The following is an 18372-nucleotide window of genomic DNA, read 5'->3' on the forward strand; positions in this document are numbered from 1 at the left end:
GCGAGAGGAGAGAGCAGAGAGAGAGAGAGTTGAGAGCGAGGAGGAGCGAGAGAGAGCGGAGAGGAGCGAGAGGAGAGAGGGGAGAGAGGAGAGGGGGGGAAGGAGACAGAACGAGAGGAGAAAAATGTTTACTTGTGGACTCTAGGCATTGCAAAACTGAACTTGGATAATAAAGCATTTTTTTTTACAGGTGGAGAGAAATGAGATGCAGAAAGAGTAATGGGTTGAGTATCAGACTTAATGTTTTATTAAGGGTAACAGAGAAATGAAAGAGATAAGAGAGATGGCCAATAAAGAGAGATTGCAGTTGAGATATGCAAATGAGCTAATTAGCATTTCCCTGCAAAAATTACTTACCTACTTACTTATAAAGTAAAGTTAAATATTTACACAACGAACAACTCTGTTCTCAAAGATACTAAAATAAGAAATCCGGTGATGAGTTTCTATATTAGATTCTCAAAAAAACCAGCAGATTTATTTTATGCCATGACTTAATAAAGCATTTAACAAAAATGAAGCCAATAAATACAACTTTTAAATGGAGACTGAATGTTATACAACACCATTTCCTCCCACTCAAACTTCCCGCGATACGTCCATTTGACAGCACCATATTTAATGGATGGACCTACTCTATTCCACACTGCATCTGGACATTGAGGTTATGTCCTATCCACCAATGCTCTGCAGAGAAACAAAATCAATTTGCTCACGCTGCCCATTTGTTCAATCTTCCATCACGTGTAAGATTGAAGTGTATTGCTCATGTATACTATACCAAGGTTATGGACCATCTCCCTTCAAAAGCTAAAGTGGTTTCCTTATGGTAAGTTCAGCATGATTTGCTGCCCAAGGTAAACTGATGGCTTCAATGATTTCTTTGCCTTGAGATGTGTAAAATCTGTTTTGCATATCAACTGAAAACTGGATGGATTTATAAACTCTCTGTGTTGAGCGGGTCATTGATGTGGTGTTAATTCCATGCTAATAAGATTAAAACATAATGCATATTGTCCCGTGTGAAATGAGGCAGAAGAAAATCCTTTGAGGAGACTTCATATTGAGCGGCAATGGACCATGCCCTCGCTCCTAACAAGGCGCAGGGGTAGAAGACGGGTTACTAACAAGAGGGTTTAGAAATATAATTAATATTGCCACTATTCAACCTTCGAAGTGAAAAAGGGCTTACTGAAATCTATTAATGGTGTTAGTCCATGACTTGACTTGTATGCTCTTCCGAGTGCTTGGTGCTGTCAGATGGCACATGGCAGGATTAATCCCTCAGCGTGAGTAATCCCTCAAGACATCTGGATCACAAAAGTTGATTCTAGCTTTGTGTGGACGAACATGTCATATGATATGTCCATTCCCTGACACGAATTTGAAAGTAGAGAACTATAAATAATGAAGAACTGGGCACAATGTTTTAACAGTTAAATTAGTAGTTTTTTTATTTTTTAACTAAGCAAATCAAATGTCATGAAAGAATACAGAAAGATCCTCCTTAATGAAGCCTGTCAGTGTGTTAAAGAGTAACCACAACACACACACCACACACACACACACACACACACACACACACACACACACACACACACAACACCACACACACACACACACACACACACACACACACCACACACACACACACACACACACACACACACACACCACACAACACACACACACACACCCACACACACACACACACACCACACACACACACCACACACACACACACACAACACACAAACACACACACACACACACACACACACAACACAGATGGAACAGCTCCAGAGACAAGCATTAATCCCCACAGATTTAGTGTAGCAGAACAATTGCTTTTGTCACCCTAGGTAATCAGTACAGAACACAGTTATAAATACAGTAGACTGAGAAACATGCATACGCAGAGAGAGAGTGAGTGTGTGTGTGTTAGAGAAATGCATGTATGTCAGTGAAAAAGTGAGAGCACAAAAAATGGAACAATGACGTCTACCTGTTCAAAAACCTTGGCTGTGATTCAAACAGCGTTTTATCACATTCTCTACAGGGAAATGAGAGGCGATTTATTTCTATAACTTGGCCTACATATATGGAGCTATTATTCATATTCACTTCAGCCCCCATTATCCACTCTGTAATGAGCGCTTCTGCCCAGTGGACACAATAGTGTCTAATCCTAATTGTTTACATTGTGGTGTTTGCTCAGCCAACTCAATCAAGGGCCAACTCCAATAAGAAGACGACAACAAACACTTACATAAGTGGATGGAGTGGTTGTCTTTTCAAACATCAAATCACAAGCACAGCCTTTCTTAGGCAATACAGTGAAAATAAACCAAGGAAGGAGTTACGCATTTGTAACTGCTGTCAAAACTGTTGATTTATCTTTTTAATCAAAAAGGAAAGTTAAACTTCATCCACTTTTGTTATCATTCCATGGAATGCTCTTAACATCCCGATAGCAATGAATATCTTAAGTGCTTTGGACTAATAAATACATAAAAAATGTAGAATCTGGTGGAAGGCCGTAAATACTGTAAAAAGCACGACCAATTATTTTAGGCTCACTGGCCCGGCTAAAAATAACTGTGATGGCCTACCTGCCTGTCCCTTCCATCTGATGCACAAACTTATCTCGTGCCCTCAATTGGTCATGTGCGCGTTTGGTAGGTTGTAGTTGGAGGAGGGGCCTCTGTAAGGAAGTGGCAAGATTTTTCCGGCTGTGTATTTTCAAATTCTAGCGATCTCGAGCTGGTTTCTCCAAAATTACCTACCCCACCTTTAATCGAAAGCATATCCTGAGATACTCGCAAAGCGACAGGTGACAAACTAGAGACATCTTATGGGAGCAAGAGGGCTCCTATGCAACCATGTTCCCAGCTGGAACTGAACTGGGTAAATTATGATTACAGGAATGAAAAGCGTCTCTTTGCAACAGGAAACACGACTAAACACGACCAAGACTCTACAGCCATGCTAGCATCACCTTAGGCGCAGTGATGCTCTGCACTAAAACCCGTCAACAAACTGACCTTCTCACAAAGAAAATTCATGCTTGTTCACCATGTGAGTTTACTATGTTACAAGCCAACATTTGCTAATGAGTACTATTGGCAGTAAACAGCTGAGACTGATAGGAAAGTAATTAACAAAGTATTTGACAGGTCAGTAGGCTTCATCCTAAAATCATTGAGATATTTCCATCTAGACTAAGTGGCAGACGAATGACAAAGAGACCGACACTGCATTCCTTAACCGCACTATCATTGCTTCTTTTTGAAAAAAGTCAAATAAGCCCCATCAATGAAAGTCTGAATGCTGCATGAACTGATAAGAAGGGGATCTGGGTTTGGTGTGGTGGGTTTGGTTTTACCAAGTGTCCAACCACATCCCGGATGCTGCTTAAAACACTGGAAGCTGAAAATCACCGAATCATTTTCAGGCTCCTTGCTGAGAGCCTGCTAGTAATTGAATTGGAGGAGTGGGCACAAGTGTAGTGGTCTAGTAAGGACCATAGCTGAAAGCAATCAGCTGTGACAGTGTGAGAGAGACATCGAGGGGGGGAGGAGATAAGAAGAGAGAGACAGTTTTTATAATGAAATGTTCACAAGTCTGACGTACTGTTTTTTTTTTTTGCTTCAGCATCTTGAGCATCACTCCAATCACTTTTGCTCAGTTAGTTGCAATGAAGTTAGCCAGGACAAAGTGTCCTTTGACAGGGCAGCATTTTCATGCATGGCACGTCAATGAGGAAAAAAAGGGATGGCAAAACAAAGCACATGCTTAAAATACCTCACTGAAAGACCCTCCCTGTCAATTACCCTTCACAGTCACATTGGCAACAACAAACCCTCCCCTTGGCTGACAGGTGGCCAGGTAAATGCATTTTGCAAAAGCTTGAAAGATGTAGGACACTTTTTTTTCAAAAATTGGGCAATCATCCAGAACTCTGCATGAAAAGAGGGTAAAATATATACCAACAACAACACGGAGGGGGCTGAGCGAGCATCTAACAAAGCTGAAAATAGTTATTTCAGTGGAAGATTTTGCAAGGCAGACTGGGCTGCAGTATTGACTTATGTGACCTCAAACACAAAACAAAAGCAGCAGGTAACAGCTAGATAGCACCTTCCTTTTGACATGTGTAATGTGGTCTTATTCATTCTTTATACAGGGGTTATGGATGCTTATTTCTTTTGAGGTTCTTTCATAAATTCGCAACTGCTGAGAAATAAAAATGCAGGAGCTTTAACTAAGAAGTGATACATATTATTTTATTATCATATTTTAATATTGTGAGATTGCTACAAAACCAAAAATATGACCAACAATTCAACCTGATGACAATATCAAAAATGTGGAGGAGAATGTCAGTCTATCTGTCGGTCCAGCGCTTAATTTCAGTGCGATGGATTGACATTATGTACTATCGTCATCAATGAGTCCTCTTGACTTCATGTTTCCTCAACCACTATGATGAGAATAACATCTCTGGTTTTTAGTGAAATATCTTGACAGCTGTTTGGAAGCCTGCCATTGAATTTGAACATTCATGTGCCCCTCGGGAGGGAGGAAGTGTAGTCTGCATTCAAAAAGCATACAGTTTAGATTGTGATAACTGCCCATTTGCTTGAGTGACTGCCCACCAGATGATGGACCCAGTGTCCTAGTCTGTAACAAATTCAGTCCTAAGTTACTTTCACCTGTATGAGCAGACGCATGAGGGGACTGTGAGTTATTCCTGTGTACCTAGAAACCGCAGACCAGGAAATTACCTATGTTTCTGCCTTTAGACCTCAAACCTACATAGTCCAATTCAGCAGCGGAAATCAAACGTAAATGTGGAGGGAACATAGATTACTTGTAGACAGGTAACACTGAGTGACAGAACATAAATGTAATGAAAATCCTAACATATGTCTTCGGCAGTGGACACAGACACATTGAATATAATACTGGAACCTAGTGATGAACACACACAGCTACAGGGAACACATTAGTTAAGTAACAACCCACGAAAAAAGTCAGTAGAATGTACAGACAGCAGGAATAAAAGAAAAAAAAGCAATGAAAGTCGAGTACCATCCAGGCCCCTTTTGTCTTAATGTGTAATTCATCAACATTTTGTAGACGGATGAAAGAAGAACATTATGGTTTTCTTAAATCAATGCGATTTTGCAAAAAAAAAAAAAATACAGATCTTAGACACAGATCTGTATTTATCCAATAGGTCACAATGTTGTCTTTTCAAGAAAATGTGGGTTACACTTGCAATTGTTTAGAAGTGTAAGTGATAACAACTATTACATATTTGTGTCGGCTTTAAAAAAAAAAACAGAACAAGAAAAGAAATGATTGTATTGTTTATGCTTCTTTCAGATTCAAGATTCAAAGGTTTTAGATGTCATATGCACAGAAGCTACAGTGTAGAAATGGCATGAAATCGTAATGTCTTATGCCCGAGCCCCTACAACAATGTTATATAAGACAGTAAAACAATTAAAAGAAAATCTGAAAATATATCAAGAAATAGTGCAAGAAGTCTATATACAATGTAGTAATAGATACAAGAACAGAATGTAAAATGTAAAATTCACTGCACTTCCAGAAAAATGTACAGTATGACTCAAATGACTTGTAAACTCACGTAATCTAATGGAAGATTTATCTTATATTGCCCCACCAATATTAGCATTACATAACATTTGATGAACCGTCCAGATCTCTCGGTCTTCTGGGACTGGTCTGCTTTCTGTCCCCAGAGTCAGAACTAAACATGGAGTAGCAGCTGTTCAGTTATTATGCTCCAAATATCTGGAAACAAACTACCAAGAAAACCTGCAGGTTCGCTGCAACTCTTAGTACCTTTTAAATCCAGGCTGAAGACTTTTCTTTTTGCCGCTGCTTTTAATTGATATATTCATATCTCACCACTGCACTGTAACTTTTATTCATGTTTAAATGAGTGTTTTTAAATGCCATTTTATAATATGTTTCTGCTGCACTATTTCTTTATGTGTTTCATTTTTGTAAAGCACTTTGAATTGCCTTGTGTTGAAAGGTGCACTTTATCATATAATTGCCCCCACAAAAGAATTCTGCACCAAATGTTAAGTCTGGAGCACAGCAGACTGCCTGAGCTAAGTTGCCATCCCAAGAGCCGCCAAGATACAAGAAAGTGGAATAGTGGTCAGTAGGATGGTGGAAGGCAGCAGCACAGAGCACAATATCGCCTTCATGTCTCTTTACTCTGAAAGGAAGAATGAAGAGTATAGTTGTGAAAGACAAACTGAAGGAGAGTAACAGCTGGGAGGTCAAGGTTGACATTGATGTTTTTATGTACATGTTTTCTATGTGTATGTGATTGTATATCTTCATCACAATGAATTGCTGTATTAGTTCAGCTAGAGGTCAGTGATGTATAGAAACCATTGTAAGCCAAAGATGACTGTATATATGACTGAAGCTTTTGAATGCACTCACACACGTTTCACTACAACCAGAGAGAGAGGGGACAAAGAGGGGACAACAATATAAATATACAAATAATGTGTGTGTGTATACACATATTTTCACATAAATTTGGCTTTTATTTTGAGTAGAGTAAAGAGATCTTATTTAGTCCACAATTTATTATGAATTTGGATTTCTGTAATTTTGCAATGTGCTGTTCCACCCACACTGTCAGTGTGGAGAATACATGCATCCATAATTCATGACAAGTCCTGATATATTAACATTAGGTTACAAAGCCTTTCCAGTCCAACTGTTATTTACAGTTTGCAGACTTGGCTGGATTCCTGCCAAATGCCTATTGGAGCACAGCTTTTATTGGCAGATTTATGTTGCATAGAGAAGAAAAGAAGACAAACAAAAAGGTGGAAAAGAAAGCTGTGCACGCATACAAACCACAGAGAAAAAAGCCTCTGGACAATATTGTAAGAAGTGTAATCTTTGACCCATGACTATCTGTCCATTACGCTGCTGCTCTCTATTTTTACATGACCTCCAGAGAATACTTTTGACTGTTATTGGTTGGTAATGCAACATTTTCAAGTTATAGAATGATGACCTCTTTGTTCTTTAGGTATACAATGTATCTCATGCATTATATATACCCCAATGAGTAAATCCGGTCAAAACCCATGATAATAACAACTCTTACTATAGTCATTAAAAATGTATCTCAATTTAATATAGACTATACAAGGGAAAGAAAATAAATCATTTTGTTAAGAATTGCACTGGAGTGCTGTGACTATACACAGGGGCATTTTGTCAGAGTTCAATCAATCACAGTTTTTTTCAAATGTTTTAAGATAGACCCTTCTTTACATACCCTGAAAATAGTTAGGTTCAAGGTTCTTTTTTTGTCATACGAACATAGCTACAGTGTAGTTATGCCGATGAAATTCTTAGGTCACAGGCTTCTCCAACTGTGCAACACAATGACACAGATAAACAGAAAAATATAGTGCAAGTAAATAGTAATATAGTAAATACAAAAGAAAAATAGTTTAAAAGAGTGAAATAGTGCAATAAGAGTCTATATACAAGTTATTGGAATGATATATTAGATAAATAGATAAATAATTACTAAGTAGCAGATGAATGTTATGGATGTTGTTTCAACAGTTCAGGTGTTTAACATATGTTGTTTAGCAGTCTTATTGCCTGTGGTATGAAACTGTCTCTGAATCTGGTGGTTTTAGTCCGGATGCTGCGGTAACGCCTGCCAGACGGCAGCAGACAGAACAGTTTGTGGCTGGGGTGATGGGGGTCTTTTATAATCCTGATTCCTGAGGGCTTTCTTCCTGAGCCGCTGGGAGTAAAGGTCCTCCATGGATGGCAGCTCCATCCTGGTGATGTTCTGTGCAGTTTTCACCACCCTCTGTAAAGCCTTACGATTGAGGTCGGTGCAGCTGCCGTACCAGGCCGTCATGCTGCCAGTCAGGATACTCTCTATGGTGCACCTGTTGAAGTTGCAGAGTATCCTGGAATCCATTTTGAACCTCCTCAGCCTGCGGAGGAAGAAGAGTCGCTGTCGAGCTTTTTTGGTGATGGTGTTAGTGTGATGAGTCCATGTCAGGTCCTCAGTGATGTGGACACTGAGGAACCTGATCTGCTGACTCTCTCCACCGTAGTCCCATTGATGGCGATGAGGGCGTGTCCCTCTCTCTGCTGCTTCCTGTAATCCACAATCAGCTCCTTTGTTTTGCTGACGTTGAGATGGAGGTTGTTATCCTGGCACCAAGATGTCAGGTTTTCGACCTCCTCTCTGTACGCCGTCTCGTCGCCGTCTCGTCGCCGTCTGTGATCTGGCCGATGACAGTCGTGTCGTCAGCAAACTTCACGATGGTGTTGGAGCTGTGTGTGGCCATGCAGTCGTGAGTGAACAGGGAGTAGAGGAGAGGGCTGAGCATGCAGCCTTGAGGGGCTCCGGTGTTGAGGATCAGGGTGGAGGATGTGATGTTTCCCACCCGCACTGCCTGGGGTCTGCCCGTCAGGAAGTTCAGGATCCAGTCACAGAGGGCGCTGTTGAGCCCGAGGTCTCTGAGCTTGATGACCAGCTTGGAGGGCACAATGGTATTGAAGGCTGAACTGTAGTCAATGAACAGCATTCTCACATATGTGTTCCTCTGGTCCAGGTGTGAGAGGGCAGTGTGGATGGTGAGGGCTATGGCATCGTCTGTGGACCGGTTTGCTCTGTAGGCAAACTGCAGGGGGTCCAGAGAGTCAGGGAGGGAGGAGGTGATGAGTGATTTGACTAACCGCTCAAAGCACTTCATTATGATGGAGGTGAGTGCTACTGGGCGGTAGTCATTGAGGCTGGTGATTTTTGTCTTTTTGGGGAAAGGAACGATGGTGGAGTGTTTCAAACATGTGGGGACTACAGACTGCAGCAGGGACCTGTTGAAGATGTCTGTGAACACCTCTGCCAGCTGAACTGCACACACCCTGAGAACACGGCCAGGGATGCCATCAGGTCCAGGAGTCTTGTGTGGGTTAACCCTTTTAAAGGATTTACACACATCTGTCCTGTTTAAAACAAAAGGGCAGTGTAGCTCCTGGTCCCTCTGTACCTCCACAGCCTGGCTGCTCTCGAAGCGAGCAAAACTGTTCAGCTCATCTGGGAGAGATGCGCACGCAGACACTCCCGCAGCAACCCCCGCTGCTCCTTTGTAGTCTGTCATTGTTCTTAGTCCCGCCCACATGTTCCGGGTGTTACAGCCTTTGAAGTCAGATTCCACCTTCTCTTTGCACTGCTGATAGCTCTCCGGAGTTCATACCTGGAATTCCTGAACTCCACCAAATCTCCAGCTCTATGCGCGATAGTGCGCGTTTTCAGCTTGGTACGCACCTCGCTGTTTATCCAGGGCTTTTGATTTGGGAATGTTCCTACAGAAACCTTCGGTACCACGTCATCGATGCATTTCCCAATGTAGCAGATGACCGTATCCGTGTGTGTGTTGATGTTATTGTCCTCAAACACACTCCAATCCGTAGATGCAAAGCAATCCTGCAGAGCTGAATCTGACTTGTCACTCCATCGCTGTACTGTCCTTGTCACCGGTCTGTCCCGTTTAAGTTTCTGCCTGTAAGCAGGCAGCAGCAGCAGTGAGATGTAGTCTGATTTGCCGAGGGCGAGGGAGAGCCTTATATCCATGTCGAAAAGGGGAATAAACATGGTCCAGTATGTTTCCCCCGCGCGTCGGGCAGCTGATGTGTTGGTTAGGGTTAGTGTAGTACTTTGGCAGGACCTTCTTCATGTTAGCGGTGTTAAAATCCCCGGCCACAATGAACGCCGTCTCTGGCCGTGAAGTCTCGGTCTTGTCGATAATCCCAAACAGCTGATCGAGTGCCGTGTTGTTGTCGGCGAGCGACGGAATATACACTGCTGTTATCACAACAGATGTGAATTCTCTCGGCAGGTGAAAAGCCCGGCATGTGATCATGAGGTGCTCTAAATGAGCGGAACAGTCCGAAGAAATAATCCTCACATCTGTGCACCAGTCGTTATTAGTCATTACACACACACCGCCACCTTTACTTTTCCCCGAGTTAACTGTCCTGTCCTGGCGAAAAATAGTGAATCCGTCAGGAACAATGGCGGAGTCCGGGATAGCGGGGTTGAGCCAAGTCTCAGTGAGAATGAACACGTTACAGTTCTTAATGTCCCGTTGAAAAGCAATCCGACTTCTGAGTTAATCTAGTTTATTTTCAATTGATTGAACATTAGCCAGAAGAATACTCGGAAGAGGGGGTCTGTTTTCTCGTTTCCTCAGTCTGACAAGCAGCCCGGCGCGGGACCCCCGCTTTGTCTTCCTCCTGCGTCTCTCAGGTAGGACAGCAACAGGTAGCCATGGCGGATCTCCATTGTCTGTCGGTAGGTTATTGTCCACAAAGTTTCTGATGTGAAGAAGTTCCTCTCTGCTATATTGTATAGCAGAGTTGGTGCGAACCATGTTAAAAGCAAACGGCAAAAAGTAAATAAACACAAACAAAATACGAAAAAGGGCAAAGTTGGAGAGGAGCCAAAGACAATGCGGCCATCTTTCACGGCGCAGAGTAGTTAGTGCCCATGATCAGTTGAGCAACAGCAGACGTCTGAGTAGATGGTGGGTAGGTAGGTTAGTCTAAAAATATGAATGACCTTCTGTTTCTCCTCAAATATTTCTTCAGTTTGCCATTTTCTTATAACCACATGGACAAAAAACACAATAATACAACTCAAATCACAGCCCAATTCATTAAACAGGTGTTGTTGCACAAAGTCACGGCAATCTGTGAAGATCTGTCTCTAAAGACTTATGTGAAAACTTTAGTATTACAAATGTAACTTCTTCAATCCAAAGAGTTTTAGTAGTCATGTGATGATAAACAAATGGGAAAAGTGAACTACAGTACATGGCAAATACAGTAGCGATAAAACAGCCATTAATAATTCACACTCCAATGTAATGTATGGGTGTCATGACCTCATCCTCGGTCATTATTACAAATACGTTTCAATTAATGTGACTACAGGTCAACCGACTGCTTACCCTGACCCTTAAAAAAGGTAAGATTGCAAACAGACCTAGACTTAATTCACCATGAACACAGTATCTCCGTAACCACTCTCATAAATCCAGGATAAGAGGTCAGTAACATCACATGTGGGTGCTATCTTTGACTCATACCCTCATCACACAATCTAATTAGTAGCACTAACAATGGCAGCCATATTTCTCTCTACTGCCCAAATCAATATTCGTTCATCTGCATTGATCATCGTTTCTCACAAGCTGTTGGCTCCAGGATAAATGCTCTATACATTTTGGTGACAACGAGTTGTAAAAGAGGGTGGAAACACAGATGTCTACACATACAAACACATTGTGGGCACAAGTGAGCAGGAGCAGACAAATGCACGAGTATTACCTGCACCACGGCAGCGTCAGTGTACGTGAAAGGTCTTGTGCGGTTGTCTGGGAGACAGAGAGCAGTGCATTGATCTCAGAGGAGCAGTCATGAAAAGAAGCTGGCCTTTGATAGGGGCATTTATCATACTAAGACATGGCTATGCTAATGATTACAACACAACCAAATGCTACAACCCTCATCAATTGGAACAGCCTGATGAGTCTGCGAAGGTGTTTTAAATTAATTGAGATGAACTAGACAGCAGGATGCATGTTTGGGTATGTTAACTGCAGTGCTTTTTAATGTAGCGCTAGAACTAGAGGTTTTTTTATTGCTCAAATTATTATACTATTAAACTGTATACAATATTTTGTTCTGTACTGCATTGTTTACAGACTGTCAAAAATAACTACAAGATTTATAGTTGAAAAGACAAATAAAAGAGACAATTTATTTCCTTCCATCATTAAGATGATGCTTTGTCATTTATCTATAGAGTAAATGAGTTTCTCAAATGGTGCAGTCAGTGAAAAAGTTGGATAAGAAACAGGTAAAGGAGTATATCAAAAGTGCAGAATTAGCATTTCAATGAGCATAATGTTATGACAAAACGCACATGTTTTTTCCATATGACTAATTAGGATTCATTGGTAGAGGCAAACTATATTATATGTAAGATGGTACACTTCTTGAATATTACTATATTGCATTCATACAGCATTTAGTGGTTCCACTGTGAATTTTTTTTTAGACGTACATTATATCATTAAAATGTAAGCCATTAAAGCAATTCGGTCCCAGTGCTAAGTGTAAACAAATAATCTCTAAACAGATCATGATGAATAAAGGTAATAAGAACAAAACATTGAGAGTCTTATTAGTAACCATCACAAACTTAAGTGCTAAACTGGGATTAAGTACTGTTGTCTCATTTGTCTGTGTCTCTTTCACAGTGTGAATAAAGATCTGGACCTCATGAAGTCTAGAAAGACAAATAAGGAAAAGCTGAGGTTTAGTTGCAGCATATCATAACATAAACAAAAACCCTCTCTCTCCTCCCACACAGCAGTTTATAATACAAACCAACCAAATATGACAAACGCACAAAGTTATTATCACTCAAAAAAGGTCAAAATCAATTTGTTTAACAACCTCGAGAACACAATCCCTCACAGGTCCTTTTGCCTTAATGTCTCTGATTTAACTAAAGCCTCACCACTGTGTGCCTCCCTGCCCCTCATTTGCCGGATTTGAGCTAAGCTTTTTAGCTCTGCAATAGAGTGAGCACAGGGCCCCAAGGATGGCAGGGTTTGTTGGTGGCTCGCTATCTTGCAAGGGTGGTTAAACCTCTTTGTGTCCAGTTGGTCATAAGGAGCAGCAGGGCCTCGAGGCTTTGCCTTTGAAGATTTTAGACTTCTTGTTTGTAACAAAACTAATTTACATGTCCTCTGCAATTCAGTATTGCAGCTAATATAACGAATAAGATAGAAGCAATAAATACAAGCCTACTTGTCCACTTTCCTCAATTTTCTCCCTCTCCTCTTAGCACTTACTCCATTTTCCTTCCTTTCTGACATGCCTGCCATTGAAGCAACTTCCATCACAAAAAGAAGAGCTGCAATTCCAAAAGCTTTCCACCTGGTCTTTTGTTGTTGAAAAAGGGATTATGGATTCTAGTTGAGTCCGGATTATTGTCGAATAAACAAAACATTAAAAAAAGCCACATGTATAAGGCAAAGACAGGGCACCCTTGTTGCTGTGTGAAATACAGTATGTGTTTGCATGTGAACAACACCAAATCTTACATACATTTACAGGAACATTAGAGAAAATGGAAGCACAATAATGAAGCTCAGCGTAAGTTCAACCAGGAAGACCGTCTTACTCTTCATTTACTATTTCCATATTACTCTCTCTCCTCTCAATAACTGATCGGGGGCGTCACTCCCCAGCTTAACCAATCACTTTGCTCTATTCCCACAGGCCTATCATAGCGCTCCGCTAAACCTTTTAAATCTACTCTCCCCCTCCGACAGCTGTCAGTTCAGGTGATTCGACGCAACCCTCCTCCACCCCTTTTCACCTCCTGTCCCTCTGAATACAGGGTCAAGCTAAACCACTCCTCTTCAGACCGACACAACTATCCATTCACCACCACCAGTGTCTAGACCCCAGGGGGGTTTCATCGGATCGGTTCTCCCCTCCCGAATGATACTCCTGCACAACGGGGCCTAATCGCCAAAATCACCATTACATTAATTGTGTATCCCTGGCAATACATATGTATTCTTCTTACATCAAAACCGTCTCTCCTGATTGAATTTCTCATAGTGCAGCAGAAACACCTCAAGCTTAGGCTCACAAGGTAGCAGTAAATTAAATATTAAAGTACAGATGATTTGAGTAAATCCACAAGGAGAACAAAGCAAAACACACTCTCAACAGCGTAACCCTAAACCCTGAGGCACCTAGACATGATGACAAGAAGTCAAGAAAACATTGTCTGGGGAACTGTCTTTCATCTTTTTTAGTAAGATGAGTATAAATTGCTGCAGAGCAGACATTCAAGATTGTTATTTAATTCAAGTTAAAAAAGGAAAGGGCAGGAAAACTTTAAACAAAGATATTACTTTGCAAATCTGAAATCACATCTGGAATCACTGTAAGCCTTGGCGGAAACATGCTTACACCATGTCCAGAAAGAATCACATACAATGTATTTTAACATGCACACAATGCTTTATGTCTTGAAACATGCACTAAGACAAGCACTTTCTCTGTGTGTATGCTGAGATTGTGTGTGTTTATGACGTAAACATAGAGCAGAGACCATTATGTCAGACAGGTTTACATTAGTCAGCAGATGCAGAGGGCCACATCATTAGTCACTCTGACACCGACTTCTGGACCCAGTTTTATTGATGAGGCCAAGATCAACATCCCCCCCCCCCCCACACACACACAAATACATGTTATGCACACACACCCTCCTCTTTCAAAGTCCTACTGTAAAGCAACATGAGACTGTTTTAGGGTCACATTTAGAGATTAAAAGCTAGCAAAGCAAGTTGCTGCATGTTCTCGAAATGAACAACAGTGCAGAGAATGCCATGCCATTTTCCACAATTTAGTTGCTTATCTTACCTTAAATAGCAAACAATCAATCCATAGATGAACACCTGCTCAACACCAGATCTTTTGGGCAGGTTATGAATGGGGGGGGGGGGGGGGGGCACAATGACAGGGTGCCAAGTGTGTCACAGCAATGAGCTCAGAGCCATTTATGGCCTCCGTGAGTCTGACATTTAGCAGGAAGCTGCAATTTGTCAGCCTCTCAGTCTGACTCACACATCCACAACAGGGGATGCTCATGAAACACATTACCATTAAGCCTAATAGTGCTGCATCACAGAACCGGGAGTATGTATGTGTGCGTGCATGCAGTGTAAAACTAATGATGCATGTGTGGTTCCCCTCACTGCTATAAAACAATTTGTGGAAATGACATAAAAATGAAGAAAAACAGGTTGGGAATCAAAAGGAATCAATTCATCAAAATGCTCCTCGTGTTCTTCTTGTAAAACTCTCCCAAACCAATGACATTGTAAACCCAAAATATATCAACAGACCTAACTTCAGATTAACAATAAATCACAATGATGATCCCTGATCCTTGCCCCAAATGCAAACCACTCATTTTACTATTAAAATGTAGAGAATTTCGATATTCTGCATCAAAGCCTTTGCACCAAGAGCCACTTCATTTCCAAGGCCAGCAACTAGTGTCACTCATGAAATGTGAGTGGTGGAGAAGGAAGGCTTTTTATCCTGAAATGAGAGAGCATGTCTGCTAACCAAAGTAAATGGTGGAGAGCAAAGTAATAGTATAATAGCTATTCCTCCATCGTCTATCCAATGTTTTTGTTTCAATAAGATTCCCTTAACGTTCCACTTCCCTCTACAATCTCTCTTTTCTCCCTATCCCTCTTGTCAGTGATGAGTAAAGGGCATGCATTGGCACAGCCATTACTAGAAGGAAATATCCTGATGGCCTCTCTTTCCCCAGAAGATTACCATCAGCTCCAAAAACAGTGAATACAGAAAAGTTCAATTTCTCTGTAGTCAGTTATCATTATGCAAAAAGTTTATAAAATATGTCTTCCAAAGGGTGGCGCTGACTTTTGAAGCAGTTCAGTTTTTGGGCCACACAGTCAGAAACAGATTTCAAGTCGAATCAAACATTTACTCACACATAACAGGCCCAACTGCAATACACATGTGCACACTCACACACTCATAGACACACACAAAAGATAAAAGAGGTGTCTGCTTTGCTCTTACCCGAGTGTTGTCATAGTAACGATGGTGTACCAGAAGGAGGCTGGGATGCTGGTGAATTTGCTGGAGCTTGAACCCTTCTCTGCGTAGAACATGACGGTAGCAAAGATAATTATCGCCATAGTGAGGGAGAAAAGCAGGAAGCCCAGCTCCGAGGCACAGCTCTTCAAAGTGTAGCCCAGGATGCGCAGGCCCTGCGAGTGACGGGAGAACTTAAAGATGCGGAACACGCGGAAAACACGGAGAGTCACGAAAGCACCACTCACGTCCTCATTGTCAGTCATCACCAGGCCAATGTAGTAGGGCAAGATGGCCACCACATCGATGATGCTCATGACTGACCTCATGAAGCGGTAGCGACTCGGAGCAGCAAACAAGCGCATCAGGTACTCCACGGTAAAGATCATGACGCAGGCCGTGTCCATGCAGAAAAAGGCCACAGTGTAGCGCTCACCACACGGCACTTCCTTCTGGTTGGGCACCGTACCGCAGGGCACCGTCTCTACCACGTTGGTAATGACGGAAATAGCAATGAAGAAGCCAGTGACGTAGTAGAAGACCAGAGCCATGGTAGAGGTGTGTGGGGGTTCTCAAAAGCCCTCCACATGGTCTCCCTGAAGGTCATGTTGGGCAGTTTAGCGTCCTTCTTGTCCTCCTGGTCATCCAAGAGACGTTCTGCATTCTCCCTTTTCCTATCCTTGTACTCTTCGTAGCAGCAGTCACCGATGATCTCTGAGATGATGCCAAAGAAAGCCAGCTCCTCATCATAGGAGCATATGCACTCGTAGCGTGGATAGTGGAGCTTGCCTGTGCGGTAGAAGTTGAGCACGCTGCGAAACACATCAGGGTCCCGGTCGAAGAAGTACTCTTTGGTCTCCTCGTTGTAGAAGAACTCCTTCTCCGAGCTCCCCAGAAGGGTGTCTGGATAGCGGTCCAGCGTGTTCTTCCAAGTCTCAAAGCGGCGTCCACTGACATTCAGAATGATGAGCTCATCCTGCCGCCTGTTCTTCTCGGCGGGTGCGACTGGCATGGGCAAATTGCAACAGCATCCAGCCGATCGCTGCCGCCTGGCAAAGGAGCCATGCCGCTACTCCTGCCGCCATGCTGTGTCTGGCTTGGGGCTTAGGGGGGGAACAAGTCCAGCACCTTCACAACCAGCTTGACTTCAGCTCCTTCACCATCTAAAGGGAAGAGAGCAAGATAGTTTGTATGGCCAGAAGGACAGGAGAGCTGTTTGATTATCACAGGAGAGAGGTAGTAAACTATTAGAAAAAAACTAAAGATAAATGAATGTTACAGATGTGAGAGAAAGGAACATGTTGTTGAAGAACAGATCAGTGAGGACCGGTAAAAAAAGGGAATGGACGTAACAATGAAGAACACACAACAATGCAACTTATATCCTAAACTATCCTAATGGCAGTCCTACTGAGACAGCAAAAACGATATTCAATGGCATATTCAAATCACATTCAAGCTGAAAAACCTTTGTGATTACAGGGACACACTGCATTTTCCACCAAGCATCATCATCCTAATAACTATTTCCAGGCTTATATTTCTTAGATTCTGAGAATCTAAGAAACTCTATTATGTTAGAGTTTGCAAGCAGCTTTCTGAGGATGAAAGCTCACTGCATCTTGTAGTAAAAAACTAAGCAAGCAAGCAAGGCTACATAACATTGTCTATATTCATAGCATGTGTGTTGTGTACAGTTTGTGTAGGGGAAAGAGTGTATGCATTACATTTTATTTTTTTATTTTGCATATTTCATCTTGATGTAAAGCACATTGTGTTGCATGTGTGAAATGGTAAATATTACATGGGTATAATTTAATTTAATGTATATGTCGTTTTTGCCTTAAAATATATATTAGAGGCACATTTTCAAGTTGTAGTATCCCTGATAGAGATACCAGCACGAGATTTAAAAACCTGTTGGTTCCAACTACAAAACAGATTTTCCTCTAAATGTATGAAAGCAGTTGATCCACGAAGGATATTAGTTGCATGGAGCCGAATCTAACACAGCGTTTTTGACGACACTTGAGGACATTTTGGCTTTTACGTTACCCCTCAACCCGGAAAAAGCAAAACCGATTTGCCTAACAGGTTGATGACTTAATACAGCTGCAGGTATCAACAGCTTTATCTTCGATTACAACTCACCGATTGAAAAATTATCCATCCAAAGAAAAACGACCTTGTTCCAGAGCAGTTTAGTAACAAATCGTAGCTTTGGTCTTTCTGAAAGCGTGTCTGGGAGAAAACATAACCAGGAAAGAAGAAGTTATTTTAGCAAAGAGGAGAGCGACATTGGGCTACTGCTGAGGTGAAGCGGAAAAGTACCGGAGAGGACGTACCACAGATGTTTTAATTCAGTTTCCATTATGCGAGAGGAGATTTGATGAGAGGACTCCGCCGTAAAGACCGTCTTGCCTTTTGCGTGATGAGTGGTGGGGAAGAGAGATGGGAGGAGGAGTAGGGAGAGCTCTCTCTATGAAGCGAGAGATGAGTCTCTAGAGAGATATAGTAGAGAGAGAGATCTCGCAGAGAGAGAGAGAGATAGCTACTCTCTTCTCTTCTCTCTCTCTGTTTTCTCGGGTTTACTATTCC

The 18372-nt window shown here is 41.9% G+C and overlaps 1 protein-coding gene across 1 annotated transcript in view; it reads right to left on the minus strand.

The window, feature by feature from the left end:
* The window catches only part of kcnd3 (potassium voltage-gated channel, Shal-related subfamily, member 3), a 103056-nt gene extending 84918 nt beyond the window's left edge, over window positions 1-18138 (minus strand). Inside the window, 4 exon segments of the mRNA XM_034144542.1 lie at window positions 15760-16340; window positions 16343-16802; window positions 16804-16937; window positions 17926-18138. Of these exon segments, the coding sequence (XP_034000433.1) occupies window positions 15760-16340; window positions 16343-16802; window positions 16804-16859 (1097 nt within the window). The 5' untranslated portion in view covers window positions 16860-16937; window positions 17926-18138.
* Window positions 18139-18372: the final 234 nt, after the last annotated feature.

This window comes from Trematomus bernacchii, unplaced genomic scaffold, assembly GCF_902827165.1.
Source record: "Trematomus bernacchii unplaced genomic scaffold, fTreBer1.1, whole genome shotgun sequence".
Lineage (NCBI taxonomy): Eukaryota > Metazoa > Chordata > Actinopteri > Perciformes > Nototheniidae > Trematomus > Trematomus bernacchii.